A 23765-nucleotide genomic window follows, 5' to 3' on the forward strand; every position below is an offset into this window, starting at 1 on the left:
ATTTAGGAATAGTTCTGTTTCTGGATTTTCTACTTTATATGATATTTATCCATCCAGCAACAAGACCATGTCATTTAAATGACTGTGACTTTAGAATACTACAGATCCTTAAATGTGTTTTGTTCCACATTTTGTTATAATACTGATGCAAAAAGAAAATCCATTCCCAGCCTGGACCATTGCCGTTGTGAAGTTGGCACAGTCTTTCCAGAGTGTGGGTTTTCTCCAAGGACCCCAGTTTCCTTCCATGTCCCAAAGCTGTGCTCATGAGGCTCATTGGCTTAACTCAGTTGTCCAAGTCAGGGCGAGTGTGTGAGTATGGGTGTGATGTGCCTCCAGATGGAAGGGTTGGGGTTCCACTGGCTCCCTGAATTGCTAGGGTAAGCTCCAGCCATTGGCCACCCTGGACTGGAATAAGCAGGTTGGAAAGTGAATGGCTGAAGATGATTGTTGAGTATTAGAAGTATTTTGGGTCGTTATTCAGAAGCTTGATGATGTTTTTGTAACCAGAAATAGGCAATAGAAACATAATTCTTATTTATGTTAATTAGCCTTTGGTGAAATTGGTTTCATCATGTGCCCATTTTGATTAAGTCACAGTTCCCAAGAACCTTTTGGCAATGATGTGTAATGAGGACTTAACTGTGTATTTAAATACGTGATAAAACAAGTTTTCCCTCATTTTTATTTTCAGATATTTTTGAGCTGTTTCCACATGTTTATTTTTCTAAATAAACTTGAGAATCATTGGAGCTAACTTACCCCAGTATTCCACTGAGATTTTGCCTGGGCAACCTTATATTATAGTTCACTTGGGTACTTATTAGTAGGATCTGGGACTGTCTCATGTTATTCTCATGCATATATTTTAGTCTTTGTGTCTTATGTTGCCTGAGAGGGTGTTTTCTATAGGCGTGGCCATTGTGTGTGTGTACAGATTTTATCCCATAAGTGATATAGAACTTAAAGTTAAGATAGAGGCACTTTGTGTCTGTTTGTTCTTAGCAAGGTGGTGGGTATCTGCAGGGTGCTGGCCTGGTGTAAGCCTTGGGGAGGTACGGAATACGAAAGTGCTGCAGAGATGCCGTCACCCCCAGGGAGTAGGAAATGTGTGCTCACTTGAGAGTAGCTGCCACCCCTTCTGTCATAGGAATCTGGTCTCCATTAACCATTTTATTCAATGCTTGCTTTTGAGGGACCATTTTGGGCGACTGTTAGTGGCGACCTGTTAGTGGCGACTGTGTTCAAAAGAGTGTGGGGCGCGAGTTCTTCTGGCATCCCTATAGCGCTAATATGGCAAGTCCCCAGTGTCTGACCTTCTCTGTGAATGGTAGAGACCATTTTTAAGATGATGAGTGGCAGGGAGGAAGCTCAGTGACCTGAAGCACTGAGCATCTTGCTCCCTGCCTGGGAGGAAACTCCTAGAATTGTCCTGCCAGTTTCAGGGTTTGGGAATGGGGTGACTCTGGAAGGCATTCAGACCCTACAGGGTATAGCTCAGTGCTAAACTTCCTGGTGTGGGATATCGCTCCAGTCTTTGCACAGTTTTCAGCATTTTGGCCATTTGAGGGCCCCTGGTGATGGGAAACTTGGAGTGAATTAAGCATGTGGCTTAATCAGTAATTGTGCTCACACTCTGAGTGTCTGGACTGGATGAAATAATTATCTCCTCCATTCTTTGGGGAATATTCATAGTGCTGTGACTGCGACCATCTGGTATACCCGATCTCATAACAAGATGTGTTTTAGGCACTACAACAAGCAAGATGCTGTGCTGGGTGCCCTGGGGGATACTGAATGCAGAAGGTCTTTAGCTTATGACTTCCCTGGGGAGACACGGGAGAAGAAAGTATGTTCAGGGGCAAGTTAGGATCCTGGGCAGGGACTGCCTGGGGAACCCCTGTGTCCCCTCCCTACTGACCCCCAATCCCACTACTTTTACTTGCTAAATACTTGCTGATTTGCTTCTTTCTCATTTCCAGCTGTTGTTGTTTAAGCTCTCATTAATTTTTTTTTTTAATTTTGGTAAAATACTGGTAACATACTTATCCTTTTAACCCTTTTTGAATACACAGACTCATATCTTACTAGCAAAGTAAGTCTTTTAAATCAATGAAAACTGTCATGCAAATTAAAAAAAGGCACATGTAGGGCTTCCCCTGGTGGCGCAGCGGTTGAGCGCTGGGTTGCAAGGCTGCCTGGCAGCCTCTGCAGCGCCAGTTCGATCCCTGGCCACCCGCGAGGGTCCCACAAAGAAAAAAAAAAAGGGCACATGTAATACAAAAGTAATTTAAAGAATAAAGCAAACCTCTGGACACCCACTCAGCTTAAAAAGTAGAACATTAAAAAAAAAAAAGTAGAACATTAACGAACATTTGAACACCGGGTATGGATGCCCCTTTCCTGAAGCTTCCTTGAGAGACTATTCCTTTAGCACAGTCTCTTCTCAGGTCTCCCTTCCTCCAGCCTTCTGTCCCCCAGAGTCTCCTCCATGCTGGGTCCATAGAGGTGGAGATGAGAGAGAAACCATGTGATCGTGCTCTTGCTGAACATTGCGTAAGGACTTTGCATAGGTTTTGGGATAAAATGCATAGCTCTGACAATTGGGGTGAGGGACCCCCCAGCCTTGGTGCCTGGAATCTTTGCAAGTAACCATGCCCCCTAACCCACTTCCTCTGCCCTCCCCTGTGTGTTCCTCTTCTCTGGGATCCAGGCAGTGAATCCTCCCTCTAGTGGTGTCCTCTCTCCTGTACCTCACCCCGTGGAACCTGGGGGGCTGCAGCCCAGCTTCAGCATCTCTGTAAGGTGCTTATCCTGGGGAGATCCTGGCCAGTCCAGTCACTGGATGGATGTTGTGTGATTTGGAGGAGAAGGAAGGAGAGTTTTCTGTGTCAAGGAGGGCAGAACAGGCTTGTAGGGGAGGGGAAACTTGGCTCTTCGAGCAGCAGTAGAATTAGGTGTCCCTCCCTATCTCGCTTCATCGTGTTGAGCAAAAGCTCCTTTCATTTTGAGAGCAAACAACCTGATCTTCGGGCCATTTGTTTGGTCACTTGGGCTGTCCAGATCGAGTGAGCATTTTCAAGGACCCATGAATGAGCTGGTGAGCTTCAGGGAAAGAAGCAGGGGGCCTGGTATGGGGCCTCAGCCTCCCTTTCCTCTGCCCTGTGTACCCCCCTTTCTCTTTGGCATGCATGCATCTCGATCCAAGACACGAGACAGCTGGGGTGAGGTGGTCACGTTATTTGAACAGATGTGTGTTAGTTTGTTCTGAGAAAGCAGGTTGGTGACACTCGGGTGCATCCTGGCATGATTCTTGGGGTGGCCATGTTTGTGGGGTTCTGACTTCTCTTTCTGACGTTCCTCCTCACAGTGGCTGCCTCCAGGGGATGATGGCCGTGTGAGCGTCCACCATGGCCAATCGGAAGCGTCAGAGCACAGCGAGCAGCATGCTGGACCACAGGGTGAGGCCAGGCCCCGTGCCCCACAGCCAGGAGCCCGAGGGTGAGGACGTGGAGCTGCCCCTGGAGGAATATGAGCCCCAGGGCCTGGAGCTGGCCACCCTGCGGCCGGAGAGCCCCACGCCTGTGGAGCAGGAGTGCCATGACCACAGCCCAGACGGGGACTCCAGCTCTGACTATGTGAACAACACCTCAGAGGAAGAGGATTACGATGAGGGCCTCCCTGAGGAGGAGGAGGGCATCACCTACTACATCCGCTACTGTCCCGAGGACGACAGCTACCTGGAAGGCATGGACTGCAACGGGGAGGGGTACCTGGCCCACGGCGCACACCACCTGGAGACGGATGAGTGCCAGGAGGCGGTGGAGGAGTGGACGGACTCGGCAGGCCCACACCCGCATGGCCATGAGGACCAAGGCAGCCCGGACTACCGAGACGGTCACCTCCCCATCCCAGAGGACGAGTCTTCCGTCCTGGAGGCCCAGGACCAGGAAGAAGGTGTCCACTACTGTCCCAGCGAAGAGGGCTACCAGGACTACTACCCCGCAGAGGCCAACGGGAACACAGGGGGTGCGGCCCCCTATCGCCCCCGGCGTGGGGATGGGGAACTGGAGGACCAGGAAGAGGACATTGATCAGATCGTGGCTGAGATCAAGATGAGCTTGAGTATGACCAGCATCGCCAGTGCCGGGGATGCCAGCCCCGAGCACACCCTCGGGCAGGGACCTGAGCCAGCAGCTGGGGACCTCACGGAGGCCTGCCCGCCCAGCGAGGCCAGCCGAGGTCCCAGCAGGCATGAAGGAAGGCCCAAGTCACTGAACCTCCCTCCTGAAGCCAAACACTCTGGAGACCCCCAGAGAGGCTTCAAGACCAAGAGCAGGACTCCAGAGGACAGGCCAAAGTGGCCCCAAGAGCAGGTAGGATGCTGGCCATTTGCAGGGAAGGGGTGGAGGGGCCTAGAGAGTGAAGGAGGTTGGGGTAGAGCCTGCACAGATGTGGAGGCAGAAGCGCAGGCTTAGCGCTTCCTTCAGAGGCAGCTTGTGTGTGCACGTTCTGGCCACTCAGCAGGGGCGTCTGCAATGCCAGACAGGCTCGTGGAGGGCTGGTTGGTAGCTAGTTGCTCCTGGAGACACCCCACTCAGCCACAAGAGGTTGGGTCTCTAGCCTGCTTGCCCTGGATCTGCTCGTCGTTGGGGTGGAAGTTGGGGGTGATTTCTTCAGGCTGGCAGGACATCTGCGAGGGTGTGGGGTTGCTGGTGAGCACGCATTGCTGTGCCAGCAGTGGGATGCCCCAGGGGCAAGGGCCTGTGACCTGGGTACACTTCACAGGGATATCAAACCCCACTGACCCTTCTCTGAAAGCCCTGGGGACCTTGGTGTGCTATGCAATTTGTTCTAAATAACTATTTGAAAAGAATTATTTGAAGGTTTGACAAAGCACTCAAGGAAGGATTGTACGCTCATGAAGTCAATGGATTTAAGTAAAATTGAATTTTTTTTTAATTATAGCAAAGTAAGTGTGTGTTTTAATAAACACAGTTGAAAAGCTGCCTTTCAGGGGAAAAAAAAAAGATGTGATTCTTAGGACTCCTATATAAGAAAATATATATGTGTGTGTGTGTTTGCGTGTATATATACACATGCAAAATAAACTGCTATTTGACCAATTATGGTACAAATAATAATTAACTGCTTTCATATTTTTTAAACCGTTAATTTTTATTTTCCCCCAGAAGAGTTCATGAGTTTGAAAAATACACACATACACACACACACACACACACACACACGCGCGCGCGCGCTTTCCATCTGGTGAGAACTTGTGTTCAGAAGTCACATTGACTTGCAATTAGATTTCTGGCACTTGCATTTTTTTTATTTCAATATTTTATTTTATATAATTCTTACATCTTTTTTGCACAATGTATGCATTTTCATTTTGGTTATATTCCCCATACAATTGCACCCCCCCCCCCTTATTTTGACACTAGTCCTTCCTTTCCCTGCTCCTCCCTTCCCCCCCCACTCCAGTGTGTCTCTGGTTTATAGTTGCTTGTTGATTTTGATTTTTACTTTGTATTGATTCGTCTTTTTCCTGGTCTCTTATTTAGGTTTTCTAAATTCCTGCTATGAGTGAGACCATCCGGTATTTTTCTTTTTCTTTCTGACTTATTTCGCTGAGCATGATCCCTTCTAGCTCCATCCATGTTGCTGCAAATTGCATGAGTTTATCTTTTTTGATTGCTGAGTAATATTCCATAGTGTCTATGTACCACATCTTCTTGATCCAGTCATCTATTTTTGGGCATTTGGGCTATTTCCAAAGCTTAGCTATTGTAAATAGTGCTGCTATAAACATAGGGGTGCAGGTGCCCTTTGGAATTAATGTTTCTGTGTCCTTTGGGTAAATACCTAGGAGTGGAATTGCTGGATCATATGGAAGCTCTATCTTTAGTAGGTTGAGGAATCTCCACACAGCTCTCCATAGTGGTTGGACCAGTTTGCACTCCCACCAACAGTGCAGGAGAGTTCCTTTTTCTCCACATCCTCACCAACATTTGTTGTTGCTAGTTTTTTTAATATGTGCCATTCTCACTGGTGTAAGATGGTATCTCATGGTAGTTTTGATTTGCATTTCCCTGATTACAAGTGATGTTGAATATTTTTTCATATACCTGTTGGCCATTTGCATTTCTTCTTCAGAGAAGTTTCTTTTTAGCTCTTCTGCCCATATTTTGACTGGATTATTTTCTTTGTTTTTGTTGAGTCTCATCAGCTCTTCGTAGATTTTTGTCATCAGTCCTTTATCGTTAGCGTTGTGTGCAAAAATGTTCTCCCAGTCGGTGGGGTTTCTCTTTGTTTTTGTTATTGTCTCTTTTGCTGTGCAGAAGCTCTTTAATTTGATGTAGTCCCAGCTGTTGATCTTTGCCTTCACTATCACTGCTTTGGGTGATGTGTCTGTAAAGATGTCTTTGATGTGCATGTCATGTAGTGTTTTGCCTATATTTCCTTCTATGTATTTTATGGTTTCAGATCTTATGTCTAGTTCTTTAATCCATTTTGATTTGGCTTTTGTGCATGGTGTGAGGTAGTGGTCAAGCTTCATTCTTTTGCATGTAGCAACCCAGTTTTTCCAGCACCATTTATTGAACAAACTTTCTTTGCTCCAGTGCATATTCTTTGCCCCTTTGTCAAATATTAGTTGACCATAAATCTGTGGGTTTATTTCTGGATTTCTATTCGATTCCATTGGTCTGGCACTTGCATTTTGATGCCTTTTGTTCTTTTTAAAGAGTATTAAACATAAGATGACTTCACTTTCTGGGTGTCCTACCATCCAGGGCAATTCTGCATTCACTGGGAGCTTTTGGATGTAAGGAAACTGCTGTTGCACTAGTGGATGTTGAGTGAGCTAACCCCAAGAGTGGGCAACCTTGGGCACTAGGTCTGGGCTTCAGGCCAAAGCCCGGTCATACATCTTTAGCCTTTGGCAGAGCTGGGTTTGTCCCTGGCAGTGGCCATGGCACTGCAGGGATTGATGTGGGCTGCATGGGGTGGTGACATACTGCTGTGCCCTGTTGTAACAAATGAGTCCCCTGCAAAGTTCTTGTCAAGAGAAAGTGAGCCTTGGAACATGGGGGGATGGGTAAGACCTGATGTTTTTGCTGCTTTCCTGCTTCGTTCCAACCTGGGGCTAATTTGATTGAAAGAGCAGACCTTTGGGCTGGAGCCTGGGAGATGAAGGGATGGGTGGTGGTGGGGCACTTCCCAGCCACTGTTGAGGATGGGGGTTGGATCTGCTCTTCAGAGAAGTGACCTTGAGTGGAAGAGCAGGTAACTTGTCTCCCTACGTAGTACCTTTTTGAAGCAAAGGCTCTTGTCAGGACACAAAAGCAGTTCCTTGAAGCTAGTTCAATATTGCATAGCTTTTTGGTTTTATTCACTCATTCATTTGCAAAATAATCCCATTCAGAGGAGCCTGGCTGTTCCAGCCACAAACTGGTAGAAATGGGTCCCCAGCACCCTTCGTGAGGTTGCTGTCAGGCCTGGATGGATGTGGGTAGGGTCTTCACGTCCTGTAGACCCCAGTGACCACTTCCAAAGGAAGAACTCTGAAATTTAACTAGAAAAGGAACAATGGCGATAGGAATTATCTTAAAAGCAAGATGTGTGAAGAAAGTGCACTGGGAAATTTGGTGATTTCTTGCTGCAGTTCACAACCTGCCTTCCGAAAAGGAGTCCCTTACTTTTTGTGCTCCCTCACTGGACTGTGTGGCAGAAACCCACAAAGCCTGCTGACCTCAAGCAGTGTGAAGGGTGCCCATGAGACCGGGGCCCTTCCATTCCCAGCGCTGGACACGCAGTCATCATGACCTTGCTTTGAGTTAAAGATGTGGTAAAAAAAAACAAAGCCTGAAGAAAGTGGGTAACATTGACCACCTGGATGCTTTAGATTCATACTTTTTATTTATTATTTTTTAATATTTATTTTATTTATGCATGCATGCAAGAATTGGGGTGTAGGCCAGAGACGTGGGGGGATGAGAGGATTCACCAGAGACAGAGTGGGGAGCAGATAGACAGATCTACTGAAATACACTGCTGAGGGGAGCAGTGGGCAAGACAGGAGAGGTCTGCTGCGCCATGTGGGTTAGCTCCCTAGCCAGGGATCGAACTTGTGCTTCAGTGGCTGCAGATAGCTTGATAGTGCTGATTAACCCCTTGTGCCACCAAGGAGACCCAAGATTCATACTTTTTAAATTGTGGTCCATGCCGAGCCACACTGGCACCCCTGGGGAACCCCACCCAGCCTGCTGAATCCCAGTCTGTAGTTCAACAAGATGCCACCTTCCAGTCTGAGAAACTATGAGGTGCAAGACCTCCCTCAGAGGAAAAATTGCCTGGCCCCTTACCTTTTTTTTTTTTTAGAGCTTGAAAAATTATCTCCTGGATACTTTTAACAGGAATAAATAGTATTTTATTTAGTTATTGCACAGACAACAATATTACAATAGAAACAGATATGGGAAGGTGGAGACAACGTGCCCCATGGTCCCCAGCACCCTAGATGAGCTAGTTTCATTTTTTCCTTCCTTTTCAGACTCTAACACAGAACACAAAAATGTGTGGAGCTGTCATTCTAAGTCCACAGATGGTTTTGCCATCCAGCTTTTAAAATCTGACATGAACAGTCTTCCTTTGCCAACCAGCTCTCATGGTTAGGTTACTGATGTTGGCTCTTCCATGTGGGAGATTCGCCATGAGTTTGTGCATACCCGCTATCCAGCACATGGTTGCAAATGTCATTCTCTATTTTTTTAATTCAATTTTTATTGAGTTGCCATTCATTCACACCCCTGTATAATCCGGGGTGTACAGCTTCCTGGGCAAGTGTTGAGGCATCTTCTCTAACGCAGATGCCACCATAGCATCTTTGTATGAATTGTGTTTCTTTCTTTCTGTTTATTGGAGGATGAATTCCTGTGCGGTGCATACTGAACATCTGCCTAGGACTCTCTACTTGTCTCTCTTCTGGGAAGGTTCCATACATCCCCTTTATCTTTTCAGGTTTAATGCTTCTCCATGTCCAATGGATCACTCTGTGCACTGGAAATGGTGCCTTTTGCTTGCAGATGTTTTCTTTAGAATTTCACTCACCTTTTCGTTTTCTCTGTAGCACTTTTTAAGACATGGATGACTCATCTGTCACCTTTCCACCTCCTTTGGGTACAGAGGGATTTATTGTCTGCTTTGCATTCCCAAACTGGGTGGATGAACATCACGGAGGGAATTGCTTTAGTCTGACCGATATAAAAAATGAGTTGCTCCGTGTGTAGGAAATGAAATGCGTGCTCTCCGGAGGTCTCTGGCACTGGTGCTGCAGGATGCTGTGCATTCTGAACAGGCTCCAGGTTGCAGGTTGACTCCCCGCTTGTACGGCTGTGATGAAACGAGAGGTCTGAACTGGGGGGGAAGCGGGATAAGAGAGCCCAGAGGAGATGGTCTCAAATTGCAGGAAGAAGGGAGGTGAGTGTGGGACCAGAGGGGACCTGTGTGTCAACGTTTTTGAGTTAAAAGTTACTTCAACATAAATCAGGTTCATTGAGGAAAATTTGGAAATAAAGGCAGAAACTATTTTGCCATGTGGCATTATAGATTTCCATTGTTAAGAGCTTTCAAATCAAAGAAATGGACTACTGGTATTTCCCCAAGCATCCTCTGAACAGTCAGTGAGCTGTAGACATTTGATCTTCATTATTCATGAATAATTTGTGGACTTGCATACTTGATAAAATTTATTGGTAACCCTGAAATCAACCCACTAGGCGTTTCCCAAGGTCATTGGCAGTCACATGCAGGAAAGGTAAAAATTGAAGTCACTCCAGGAATTTGAAAAAGGAGGGCCTCCCCGGTGGCGCAGCGGTTGAGCGCTGGGTTGCGAAGCTGCCTGCGGCCTCTGCAGCGCCGGTTCGATCCCCAGCTGCTCCCCGGCCACCGGAGGAGGGTCCCGCATGGCGCGCAGATCTCTCCTGCCACCCGCTGCTCCCCTCAGCAGTGTACTTAGGTCCTTCTGCCTGCTCTGTTCGATCCCCAGCTGCTCCCCGGCCACCGGAGGAGGGTCCCGCATGGCGCGCAGATCTCTCCTGCCACCCGCTGCTCCCCTCAGCAGTGTACTTAGGTCCTTCTGCCTGCTCTGCTCCCCGCTCTGGCTCTGGTGAATTCTCTCACCGTCCCGCGCTTCTAACTGTACCCAATGCATGTATAAACAAAACAAACAAACAAACAAATAAATAAATAAAAACATGCCTCTATTTAAAAAAAAATTTAAAAAAGGAGACATTCCCCCTTTTTCTGTAGCTCTCATGCTATAAACAAGTGTCCTTTCCAAGGTCTATTTGGTGCCACAGTTTTTGCATATTGTGCTTTTTGTTGAGAGTAGAGTGACACCTGAGTGTATTACTGAGGCACTGTCTGGTGTCCCTAAGCACAAGAAGGCTGCCACGTGCCTTATGGAAAAAATGTGTCTGTGTCCGATAAGCTTCCTTAGGGCTGTAATGTGTTGAGTTAAAGTGCTATTGGCTGTGAGTTCAGCGTAAATGAGCCAACTCCCTGGTGCATCCAGAAGACAGTAGAGGAAATTCACCAACTAGTATAGGAGCCCTCTCTGGAAGGGGCATCAACATCTCTAGGGTGGATGGAGGGATGGGAAGGTGGTTGAATTTGTGGATTGATGAGGTGACCATCCAGCAAGGCAGCCTAGTGGATGAGTTTGTTATGGGACTGAAAAGCAAAGAAATTTACAGTCTTCTTGTCCAGGTCAGGGAGCATTTTATGATGAAGATATATGGCATATGGGCCTCCCTGGTGGCGCAGGGGTTAAAGACAGCCACTGCAGCACGAGTTCAATCCCCGGCTGGCCAGGGAACTGATCCACATGGAGCAGCAGACCTCTCCTGTCTCACCTACTGCTCCCCTTAGCAGTGTATTTCAGTAGATCTGCCTGTTCTGTTCCCCATTCTGTCTCTGGTGTGTCCTTTCACACCCCCCCACCCGTATCTCTGGCCTACACCCCAGTTCTAATATGCATAAATAAATAAATAATTCTTTAAAAAAAAAATAGGGCCTCCCTGGTGGCACAGGCAGTTGAGTGCTTTGTTGTGAAGCCGTCCGCAGCCTCTGCAGCGCTGGTTCGATCCCGACCAGCTGGCGAGGGTCCCACATGGTGCAGAAGACCTCTCCTGTCTTGCCCGCTGCTCCCCTCAGCAGTGTATTTCATCATTCTGCCTGTTCTGCTCCCCACTCTGTCTCTGGTGAATCCTCTCACCCTCCCACGCATCTGGCCTGTACTCCGGTTCTTGTATAAAAAAATAAAATAAATCTTTAAAAGCAATAATTAAAAAAATAATAAAAAGATATGACATAATTATTTGTCAGCAACACATATTAAATAAGGTGTTTTTAAATAGAGACACCCATAAAAGGTTATGATTGATGGATTGATGGAAATCTGGTGACCAGAGATGGCAGGACCTCAGCCTGTGTTTCTCCTAGGAGTGGTGGGTCACCGCTGGCCCCTTCAGTGTCCACGGCATCTTTATAGCCTGTGACTACAAAGAAAAGGAGAACTGACTGTCTTGGATGAGCAGACAAGTTTGAGAAACTTCTGGCAAGCTTCCCCTTCTTGGAGATTCACTCCGAGCGTGTACGTGAGCCCCGTACAGTCCCAGACTCAGCAGGACACCGCCAACCCTGTTGGCCAGTGTAACCCCAATAAGGGCTTGGCCATCAAGCCCTTTTCTCTCCATGCAGGACTTTTCAGGAAAATAACCACTGCAGTTCGCATCCCCGGGGCAGCCAGCCAGAAGTCATGACTTCTCAAGACCTTGCCCTGTATGGCTCAGTGCCAGAGTGATGAGATGGGAAAGTGTTCACTTTTGTCACCATTGGGACTCTTGGTTTCTGAGGACTTAACTTCCCAGCTGTGGGCTGCCCCTGCGTGATGCTGGAGTGATGGGGGTGGCTGCCCATGGCGCTGGGGCTCCCTGGGGTGCACCTCTGTGAATCCTACAGCAATCAAAGAGACAGGGGTTACTTTGTTCCCACTTTACAGACAAGGCAGTTGATTCTTATGTGGAATAAGCACCATAGCCATGGTGACGTAGCTTAAGGAGGGGTAAATGGCCCGTGTGATGTCAACATTTATGCCTCTCACCCTGAACAGCACAGCCTTGAAGGGTGTTTGGAAGTGTTAATGCCTGGTTATGCCCAGGATGCACTTGACCCTGCCTGTTGGGGCATGAGCTAATGTGGGAGACTGGGTGGTCCTCCCCCTGGCTGCCTGTGGTCTAGTCCACTAAGTCGCCTGCTGACCCGGTGTTACAGGGCTGTCATGGTGCCAGTGAGGGCAACTGTGGGCGAGCGACCTCCTGTCTGTCAGATTGTCCCAACATTCTAACTTCGCAGGGGCTCCAGCCATAGATCAAATGGGTCAAGTGGAAATAAGTCATGTGGCATTTTTCTTAATTTTGTTGAGCTTTGTTGACATGCACTGTTGATTAAAGGAAGCATGAGTTGTGTGTCCAGCCAAGGTGTATTGAACGCTGAGGCGGCATTTCTGCGTCCAACTCTGTGGCCTTCCTAAGCCTCTGCCAGACAGTGAGTGTGGAGGGCGGGCTCTGCTGGGCTGGGCTTGCAGCCCCAGGGATGAGTTTTTGTCACCTAGCAAGTTGCTGACCCCTTGAAGAGGGGTTTGCTTATCAGTGGTCCCCACAGGCTGCTCCACCACAGTCCTGGAGCAGCGTCCTAGCCTGTTTGTCCAGCACCAAAGTGTGTGGTGCAGCAGACCTGCAGGGTGACGGGCTTGGAAGGTTCTTTAGGTGTCTCAGTGTCCTGCTGAGTTTGGCAAGAACTGAGTTGATTCTTTTACTTCCCGCCCACCCCAACATGTTTCCTTGTGTCGTGTGTCATAAGGTACTTTAAAAATATCCACTCTGTGCCTGCAATTCTCTAATAGACTTATTTCCTTGGGTCTTGGCGATTTCTAGGGCTGTAGGCATTGCCTGTCCTGCTCCTTGCCCCCGTGGGTGGGGCCACATCAGCGCCCCCTTGGCCATCAAGTTGATAATGTTTGATTACACAGCTGTGTGGGACGGCTCTGTATGACGGGCTGGCAATCCAAATGCATGTTTGATTAGTTGGGGTTTCCAGGATTTCTTTTTATCATTGGCTCTGCCAGCGCTCTCTGGAAAGAGCCCTCTGATAATAGAAAAAAGAAAAAAAGAAAATCAATACATCATATCCAAATTAATACGGCAGTTAAAGTGAGGCGTGATGCAGGGCCCCCGAGCCGCATCAAGCCTACCAGTGTTTATCCTTGCTCGTTGTAGACATGCTTTCGCTGTGACTTGGCATCTTCTTGAAGGACCTTTCGAGATTATGGTAGGAATGCTGGCGCTGAACAGGGAGAGAGGATTCTGAGTGCAGGTACCTCGGCCTGGCGGGTGTGGGTGTGGCACTGAGTGCTCGCTTTGGGCCAGTGCCTCTCACCTGAGCCTGCTCAATGGCAGAGGGAGCACGTGTGAGCACCTGCTCTATGGTAGGTGGTTGCTAGGGCCCTGAGGGAGGACTCTGGGATGTTAGCACCCAGGGGCCTCTGTTGGCATCCCTTGAGCAGCAGGAATGCAAGGTGCTCTGGTGCTGGCACTGGCCCAGGGGAGAGCGGTCTGTCCGAGCCTGACAGTAGGTCAGAGCTGGAGAAAATCTATGGGCAGGCACTGAGGTCAAGGGTTTGTGGGGGGCATAGTGGCATGGCCTAGTCAGGGGCAGGTCCTGGTCCACCTCTGTCTCCATGGGGTGTCTGCAGCCACCTCCTTCTTCTGTCCACCCACCTGTGGCATCAGACCCCACCTTCGAAGCCTTTGCACATGGGAAGGCTTCATGGGTTCCCACGGGTTCCTCTGCCCTGCCCCTGTCTCTGGCCATGCAGGACAGAGAGAAGGACACCAGGGGGGCCAGATATAGGGATGGGGCAGCCCTGAACAGCTCTGTATTTGTGGGAACACAAGGGGGAGATGGGCAGTGTCTATGAGGACAGGGAGGAGGGAGCATAGGAGGTGCCAGTGGGTTGAAAATGCTCATGATTCTTGGAGCTTGAATTGAATTGCATTGAGTCAAGTTGCACTGATTTTCCAGGGGTTTGTGCAGCTGCAGGGACAGAGTGAGGGGCTGATTCAGGATGGAGGCAGGGCGTTGGCCTATAGGTGTCTCCCATCCTGGGCCCTGCAGTGCCGCCCACATCCCTTAATATGTTCTAGAAGTTCGAGGCACATCCAGCTGACACAGATCCAGTTAATCACATGACATTCCCTGGGAAGTGCAAGACTCCGTGGAAAAATTTTTAGAAACATCTGTTCAGGAAGAAAGACCACATTGCTGAACATGAGACTCGGAGATGGGTAGTCTCACACAGAGCATGCTCGCCAGAGACATGACAGCATGGTGATGGCAATCATGGGGCTTTCACCTCAAAGCATTCACATGGTGGCCAATGCAAATCAATTGCTAAAAAATAGGCACATAGGGCTCAGGTAGTAGGAGGTTAACCAAGAATAACTCCTAACCCTGTCTCAGATGATATGGACAGCTCAGGAAAACTAAGTGCAACTCAGAGACATGGAAAAGGGAGGTGAGGGACAGATGCTCCCAGGATGGTTGACTCCCGAATCCACAAATCCAGGCCTATGAACTAATTTCACAGTCAGCCTTCACAGAAGAGTAGTTGGTCTCTCTCCACCTGAGCCAAGCCAAGGCCTAATTGTTGTTGCTGAAGGAGGTTTGGAACTGGGCTTATAGAAGTTGACTGCCTTGCTCCCTCAGGTTCAATAGTAAGCACATGTCCCAACCTGCAGGAGCAGAGTCCAGGTTCATACAAGACATTGGCTGAGACTTTTGCTGTCCATGGTGCTGAGGTGCTGCTGGGTCTCACCCATGGTTGGCTAACCTGTCCTGCTCTGGCTGCTGTCGGTGAGCCTGACCTAGACTTTGGAGGTGGATTCGCAACTTAGGGGAAAAGTTTGGGGCAGAATCAGCTTGGAAAGATGTTGATGTTTGGGGGAGCAGTTGGGTAACCCCTTCACCTTCCTTGGCAAGTTCTCTTTATTGTTCCACAATTGCAAGTGACCATTGATTCTACCTCTCAACCTTGGTTGTCCACCCTGATTTATGATGCAGCCCTACCCCACACCAACACTTTCTACCAGGGTTTGTGTCCCCTGCTTCTTCTCATAACAGCCTTTGGTATCACTGGGAGACCTTTGCTTCCAGGGCCCCTGAGTCTTTGGCTCTTGACTGTCAGGCACATCATTACAGACTCATTTACCCAGTATATCTTCCTCAGAGGGACTCAGACCTTGGTCACCTAACACCCCAGCCAAATTTTTGGGTGCTTCTGGGTTTCCTTGGCCACTTCTTTTCTTGTCATTAAGAATAGAAGCTCTTGGGCCTCCCTGGTGGCACAAGGGGTTAAGACGCAACCTATGAAGCTTGCTGCAGCCTCTGCAGTATGAGTTTGATCCCCTGCCAGGGAGCTACCCACATGGTGCAGCAGACCTCTCCTGACTTTCCTGCTGCTCCCCTGAGCAGTGTATTTCAGTCGATCTGCCTGTTCTGTTCCCCACTCTGTCTCTGGTGAATCCTCTCACCCCCCACAACTCTGGCCTGTACCCCAGTTCTTGTGTGTATAAATAAATAAATATTTTTAAAAAAGAATGGAAGCTCTTCCATGCTGTGATTATTCCCTGCTACATTTATGCATTCATTTGTTTGCTCATTCATTCATTGGGACCCAAGTATATAAAAGATGCATGTTAGCCACTTTTAGAAATATGAGTATTAATGGAGGAATAATTAAATCATTCACTTGTCCTCAAAACTTTTCCAGAAACAAGGGCAGTGATGGGTGAAGACTTCTCTTTTTGCACCGTATTTGCAAATTATGGGAGATGGTGCTCAAAGCTTTTCTTGCCTTATATCTTGTTAATATTTAATCTTCAGCTCCTTTTTAAATATCAAGAAGAGTGACATAGAATGAATTAACTCAAAAGATTCCAAGTTACTTAAAATAGGGCAGTTTGATGCATATTTAGAGATCATGTTGTGGCCATAATTTTTTTAGGCATTTGTGGGAGGATTGTTTTCTCTCTTGGGCCACTGTTATAATGGTAAAGTGTAAAAGAAAAGGCTTTTTACCTACAAAGGAGTATTCTTTAGCCTTAAAATAGGAAGGAAATTCTGACACACGCTACAGTATGGATGAACCTTCAGGATATGATGCTGAATGAAATAGGCCAGTCACAAAAAGACAAATCCTGATTTCCCTTATAGGAGGAACCTAGGTTAGTCAATTCATAGAGACAGAGAACACAGTCATGCATTGCATTACTACAGGGTCATGGTCTAAGAAATGTGTCCCAAGGAGATTTCATTGTTATGTGAACATGTCAGAGTGTGACTCTACAAACCTAGATGGTCTAACCTTCCACATACTTAGGCCATGTACAAGGACCACGATCACCTATGTGTCCATCATTAGGTGGCACCTGAGTATAGAGTTGGGGTTTCTATAGTATAGGGCCTGGGTGGAGAAGGGGATGGGGAATTTTTGGTTAATGGGTACAGAGTTTGCACTGGGGGTGATGAAAAGATCTGGAGATGGATGTTGGAGATGGTTGTGCAAGAGTGTGGAGTGTGGATGTCCTCAATACCAGATGTCCACTTAAAAGTGGTTATAATGGTAAATGTTATGTTATGCATATTTACCATAATTTAAAAAAATGAAAAGATAGATTTTGTCCCGTTAACTGACCCGAGCCAATTTGAATGATTGAAAGCCAAGTTGAGCCAGTGAGAACCAAACAATGAAATCATTCTGGGCCAGTCCACAATAGGTTGGCATAGCCATAGTAGGGATGGGCTGGCCACACCCAGTTAACTGGGGCCTGTGGACGCTGGTGTGTGTGGTCATAGGGGCTGCTCTGTGTATCTCAGGCAAGTTTCAGAAGGATATTAAGACTGAAAAAACCATGAGTAGGTCGACGGCGTCTTTAGTGGGAAGGGAGTTCCTTCCCTTCTCTCCTTCTAGAACTTCTCCAGTAACAGATGTGATCCCACATTGGCAGTAGTGGATGGGACAGACAAGGGGGAGGCCACCATGTTATTACTGTGGGCTCTTTACCTCAGTCTTGCAGACTACAGATTTTAGTGAACTGGTTGAGGTCATGCCTTGTTAGTATCATTGCATCAAAAAGTTATAAAAAAAAGAACATATTAAAAAAAAAACAGCTAATTCTGCTCTCCCTCTTTTTTTTTTTTTAAAAAAAGATTTCTTTATTTATTTATACAAGCACTGAGTACAGTCAGAAGTGCGGGAGGGTGAGAGAATTCACCAGAGCTAGAGCGGGGAGCAGAACAGGCAGACTGATGAAATACATTGCTGAGGGGAGCAGCGGGTGTGGCAGGAGAGGTCTGTGCACCATGTGGGACCCTCGCCGGTGGCCAGGGATCGAACCGGCGCTGCAGAGGCTGCAGGCAGCTTCACAGCCCAGTGCTCAACCACTGCGCCACCAGGGGAGGCCCTAATTCTGCTCTCTTATCCTCTATTTTAACAAAACCAAGGATTCTATTTTGCATATTTATAAAAGTTGAACTTGTACATTTGATAAAATCTAAGTGGGTTGTTTGTGTTTTCTTTACATATTAGCTGGTTAAATTGTTTCTCAACTTATGAATCATAGGATTTTGTGTTAGTGTCTGTAACCTTAGGCAGTTCTATTAAATCTGAACTCAGTTGTTACTGAGGACTCTTAACAGTGTCTGCAACAGAGAGTACCTCATGTGGGAGACAAAAGAGCTGGTTATAACTCTCCATAGAACTGCATTTCTATATTCTGTAATTATAGTAAAAGCTCCTTCAAGTAAAATTCTGATATTGACTTAGTAGGGGGCATTTTGTCTCCTTTTGACTTATGCACCTTTGTTTCATTTAGTTGAAGAGGTCAAGCTAGCTTTCCTCAGAATGTGTGCTCAGGACTGTAGGCTGATGGGGGAAGTCTTAGGGGAGCTGGGAAGAGGTTTCAAGTCTCAGGTCCTGAGCTTGCATGAAAGCCAGGAGACAGCTTTCCTGCTTCAGAGGGTGGCTGTCATTAAATGCTGCTCACACAGGGCTTCTCACCTCCACATTAGCAGGGTGGGGAAACGTGCCAGAGGGCGTTTGCAGCAAACTTATAGAAACCATGGGGGATGCAGCAGAGTTGGCCCCAGCCACAGATTTAGAAAGGTGTAGTGTAGATTTCCCCCTCTGAGACCTGAATAGAACCAAATGCAATATTCTGTAATTTTGTAGCACAAACTCCCTCCTTTTCCACCAATGAATTTGAGGGTGACATTCCACCGTGTGAAGCTGATGACCAGGAGAGAGGAGTCTGTGGTGGTACTCTGTTGCTGTGAGCTGCCTCCTGCCCTTTGACTCATCTTGATACACCTCCTGTCCCTTGACCCACCTGGACTCATCTCCACTGTGACCCAAATCCTTCTCCTTGGCCCTTCACCCATTTCCTCCCTGCTTGGTCCACCATGGCTGTATCCCCTTGGACCACCACTTCCTTCCCCCTTAACTTCTGTCCTTTGAGGAAGGGTTAGTTCTGCACAAGCAAAGCCGGCAGGTGACCTTCATGCAGGCAGCGAGCACTGTGCTGACATGAGTATCATGGGTGGACCGTGTGCTTTAGATCCTCCAGGGACTCTGTTACTCTTCCTGCAGGATGCCCACTATTTTGAAATTATAGCGGATATACATATAACATAAAAGTTACCACTTTAACCATTTTTTGTTTGTTTTTTTAAGATTTATTTTTATTTATTTATACAAGCACTGGGTACAGTCAGAAGCGCGGGAGGGTGAGAGAATCCACCAGAGCCAGAGCGGGGAGCAGAGCAGGCAGAAGGACCGAAGTACACTGCTGAGGGGAGCAGCGGGCGGCAGGAGAGGTCTGCGCGCCATGTGGGACCCTCCTCCGGTGGCCGGGGAGCAGCCGGGGATTGAACCGGCGCTGCAGAGGCTGCGGGCAGCTTCGCAACCCAGCGCTCAACTGCTGCGCCATCGGGGAGGCCCACCACTTTAACCATTTTATAGTATATGATTCAATGGCATTTAGTACAATGTTGTGCAACCACCACTATTTAGTTCCAGAACATTTTCACCACCCCATTCTCCTTTCCACCCCCAATTCCCAGAAGTGACAAATCTGTTTCCTTTATATGTAGATTTGCTTGTTTCTGAACATTTCCTTGACATGGAAGATGATATGTCACTATTTATATGTGGCTGCTGTCACTTGGCATGATGTTTTCAGGGTTTATCTGTGTTATAGTATGTGTCAGAACTTCATTCTTTTTATGACTGAATAATATTCCACTGAATGGATATACCACATTTGTTTATCTAGTGACAGACATTTAGGTTGATTCCCCCTTTTGACTACCGTGAATAGTGCTGCTATGAACATTCGAGTGCACGTTCATGCGTGGAGCCGTTTTTAGCTCTTTGGGGTACATACCTAGGAATGGAATTGCTGGATCAGATGGGCATTCAGTGTTCACCATCTTGAGGAACTGAAAACTGTCTCCGACAGTGGCTGAGTGTTTTATATTCCCGGCAGAAATACATGAGGGTTCTGGTTATGCTCAAATGAAAAACATTTCACTGGCCCAAACCTTGACAATTGGCCTCTCTGCTCCCCTCTTCAGCAACTCAGGCCCATTGTGCAGGGATTGCCTCTGCTCACATTTGATTTGTTCAGACCCTGGCTTGACACCCCCCCCCCCCCAGGAACAGTCACAGGACAAGACCTTTTTCCCGTGCATCTTCCTGCCCTGCATCCAAGGCATCTAGTGCAAAGCAGGACACACAGCTGGTGGTTGAGGGGGGTCTGACCACATGGATGCAGCCTTTGGAAAGTGCTTCATGAAGGCTTGAAACACAGGGTCGCCTTTAGAAATACAAAGTTCTGCTCTGAAATGCTGGATCAAGCACCCCAGACAGTGTCTGCCTGTATGAGACTGAGGGCGAATGATAAACCAGATGAACCCTTGATCCCAATGCTTAGTGGTGGAGGAGATTTCAGCAGACCAGGCAGAGAGCAAGGCCAGGCCCAAGAGTGCTACGTGGGGCAGCGGTGGAGATGACAGCCTGCCTGTGCTCCCCTGAAGGGCTCCCCAGTTTAGCAGATAAGGATGCATGATGCCCAGTTAAACCTGAATTTCAAGTAGCTGATCAATCATTTTTGTGTGTAGTTATGTCCCGCAAAATAGCTGGATATGAGGGTGAGGGGATTGGGGGGGAATCCTCTTGCCCCACCCATTCACAGACCTGCCTGGAGAGTAAAAAACAGACCTACTGGCTGAGTTCCCTATTTGAGTGGGTCTCGTCATGATTCTTTTAAGCTGCAGAAAAGATGTGTCCACCCTCATGAGGGTAACCTATTATAAGGATAAATGCTTGATCCAGGCTCCCGCTGACGACCAGAGAAATGTCACGGGAGTGACCTGAATTGTAAGAGGAACAGAAGAGAACAATGTTGTCGTTTTTCGGAGCCACCTCTGTGCCGGGGGATGGATGGGAGGGCTTGGGAAAGAAGGTGTCCAGGGTGTGGCCGACCTTCTGTCTGAAGCCGGGGGTGCGTGCTCACCGCTCGGCTCTGCCTGGAGGGCTTTTGCAAGCAGGCCCCATTGACCCCTCCTGCATTGCATAGAGGAAAGCACCTTTGTCGGTACCCCCATGACTGGGGGTGACTGATGCCCTTGAAAGCAGGGGGCTTGAAGTGATTCCCAGAGAAGGCTGTCGAGGGGCAGTCCAGCGGGAAGACGTGGCTCACGTGGCCTTCGGCTCCTGCCCTCCGTGCCTGGCTTGCGCGCACATGCGTGCCATTCAGGAGACTGTAGAAACCCACAGCGTCTATTACAGGCGGCATGCACGGTTTGCTGTCGTCCCAAACAGGGCCGTGTGGGTTGTGTTGCTGTATTTCGGTTTAATCAAGCAGACACAATCAAATTCAACACTTTACAAAATCCTAGCATTAGTTTCACCAACTGGAGCCAAGATATGTATTAAAACAATGTATTCAAACAAGTGTATTTGTATGATGGACAAGGTACATCTACATTGGCAGGCATTAGCCTATTTCACTTCGGAGGTTTCACTCACCACCTTCTGGGAGTGGGTGGCCGAGGCAGGTTCCAGGCGATGGCACCCCAGAAGTCCCCGCTATGTTTATGTAGTGGGGGACATTATCCCACCCGCCCTATTGGCTGCAAGAACTGAGGTAACCCTGCCAGCCTCTTATTTTGAGGTGTGCCTGGCTGCTGTACCTTGGAGAGGGCTCAGAGGATTTGCATAGCATCTTCAGCTCAGATGCCAGGTGCCCCAAATCCATGTGGGCCTCCAACCATGTTAATTTCAGATGCTATGTCCCACCTCGCCCCCTGAGATGCAAATTGGAGCACCAGATGGGCCTCCCAAGGAGAAGTGGAGCAAGCCCACCCTCCTGCCTCTCTGAAAACAACCCGGCTGTTTATTATAAGATGTGGTTGTCATGGTGATGAGTGGTCGGGAGGGAGTCAGAGAAAACACTAACTGGAGGGAAGGGTCGAGCCTGGCGGAAGCTTTGGGGAGTAGTTGCCACTTTGAAGTGGTCCTGAGACCTTATGTTGCCCACGATCATCGCACACCATGGCCGACACCGGGCTGTCTCATCTCGTGGACACTCCCTGGCTGAACCACTGTCCTGACTGCCGCGGACCAGCACAGCGATGGACGATGAGGCCGTCTCAGGGTTGAGAGACTGCGCAGGGTGGTCAGGGATTCGATGAATAAATGACACACAGACACACTTCAAGAGAGTGAAAATCTGAGTGCGTCTTTATTAAGCTAGTGGTCAGTATATATATGTTTTTCTAAAAGCATAGGAACAGTGAACATCAAAGAGATCAGTTTGCTCATAGGCTTAGCTTAATTGACAGGGCAGTGATTTATGTCCGAAGTTACATCTGGACCTAGCCTCATTCCTAATTGGACAGGCTATAAATTCTTTCTACTGTTTTATATAATTATTTTCTAGTTGCACTAACTATCATTTTTACTCATAATTAATTGTCATGGGTGAATTTATTTTATAATGCAGTTAATATCAAAGGTACTAAAGTTAAGCACATAATAGAAAGATTATTAAACTAACAATTCTATTATAACACAGTGTTTAGTAATGTTTCATTTGCATTAGCCTAATTATTAAATTAGGTATGTTTTTTAATTAGCAATCAATGACCAGAAAAAGGAAAGTTTTTAGAGAGACAGTTGTAGCAGAATAAAGTTTATGGGCCTTGAGAAAGCGAGATAAGGTTCCAGGTGGTCAGCATTTCTTTTAATCATCTTTGTGGCAGCTTCTGGTGGTCATTATTTATTGGCAGGCATTCGGCTTCTCTGCATCTTAGGGAGTTTGCTGTTCTCCCCCTGCGCGCATGGTTCCTTGCCCACGCCGGACCTCAGGGACCATGGCAACAGCCATTAGCCCTGAGGGTCACTGCAGGGGGGGGGTGCAGCAGGTCCCCCTTTCTTTTTAGAACGAAGTTGGTAAGCATACATGTCACACTGGATGCGGTAGATGGACCTGTGAAGTGAACGGACACAGAAGGGAATAAACAAACAGAGAAGCAGGACAAGTAGGGAAAGAACAAGGAAGGAGAGAACAAGATGATACCAGTGAGTAGGAGTTAAAGATTGGAGAGTGGAAGCCAGAGAATGGGCAAAGGAAGAGACTGAAGTATCTAGGTGAGATTTACTGACAGCAGAGATTTCAGACTGAAGAGATGCAAGGTCATGAGAGAGGTCATTGTCATGCCAGATGCCCAATAGGTGATGTTTAGTAAGATTGCAATGTAGAGAGGAATTATAACGCAAAGGTGTAACACAAATGAAACGAAACTGAACGTGGCAGCGAGTGGGTAATTGCTGCTTAAGCAGCTGAACTTCATCTCCAATGGCAATAACAATTTCTTCCAGGGCATTTATCTTTCTTTCTAACTTGTAGTCAATGTCCCGCTGCACAGAGAGTGCCATGGTCACATTTTTGGTAAGGTCATTTACAAAAGAAGCTGTCTTAGCTTCCTGAATTAAAGCAACAGAGGAAGTAGCTAAGGAGGTAACCAGGGAAATTAGAGCAGCAATTCCTAGAATAAGGGTGGCAATAAAACATTTAGGACGAAGAAGAACATGTACTTCATCTAAAACTTGCATGGCAGTATTATCATACCAAGGCATATCATGTAAATCAACAGGTAACATAAAATAGGGGGGTCTTTTAAGTAAGACTACAACAGGATACAAACGAACAAGAGAGGGGATAATACAATTAGTAACAATGCAGCCAGAACAATGAATGGAGTAAGAAGTCCCACGCAATTGAATGCGTGTAGCTGAGGCGTTCCCCAGAAGTATAACGAAGGGGTATCCAACGTAGGCACGCACTGGGATCTTATCGGTGTCCTGTCCAGGTTGTTTGAAGTGTACATCATTAATGGCAGTGAAAAGACGAAAAAGTTTAGGCTTTATGACAGAGCTTTCTGTTCAGGGAACCGGGTTATTCAGTCCTGTCAATGGAGGCAAGCTTTCTCATCATTTTCAGAGATTTCTGGAACCCTACGAACAAAGCAGCAGTTTCTCCACATTTTAGTTTAGCTCTATGTCAACTTCCTGG

General features: G+C 47.4%; 1 protein-coding gene across 4 annotated transcripts in view; it reads left to right on the forward strand.

The window, feature by feature from the left end:
• Positions 1-3376: 3376 nt before the first annotated feature.
• APBA2 (amyloid beta precursor protein binding family A member 2) overlaps positions 3377-23765 on the forward strand; it is a gene marked incomplete at its 5' end in the record, with an annotated part of 68287 nt that continues 47898 nt past the window's right edge. For 3 of the 4 annotated variants that reach the window (XM_084253902.1, XM_084253901.1, XM_084253903.1), the window contains one exon: positions 3411-4376. In XM_084253902.1, the coding sequence (XP_084110028.1) occupies positions 3411-4376 (966 nt within the window). Of the gene's footprint in view, positions 4377-23765 lie in introns of all 4 variants that reach the window. The other variant, XM_084253904.1, reaches the window with a different exon arrangement.

Source organism: Talpa europaea (assembly GCF_964194135.1).
Source record: "Talpa europaea genome assembly, chromosome: 14".
Taxonomy (NCBI): Eukaryota; Metazoa; Chordata; class Mammalia; order Eulipotyphla; family Talpidae; genus Talpa; species Talpa europaea.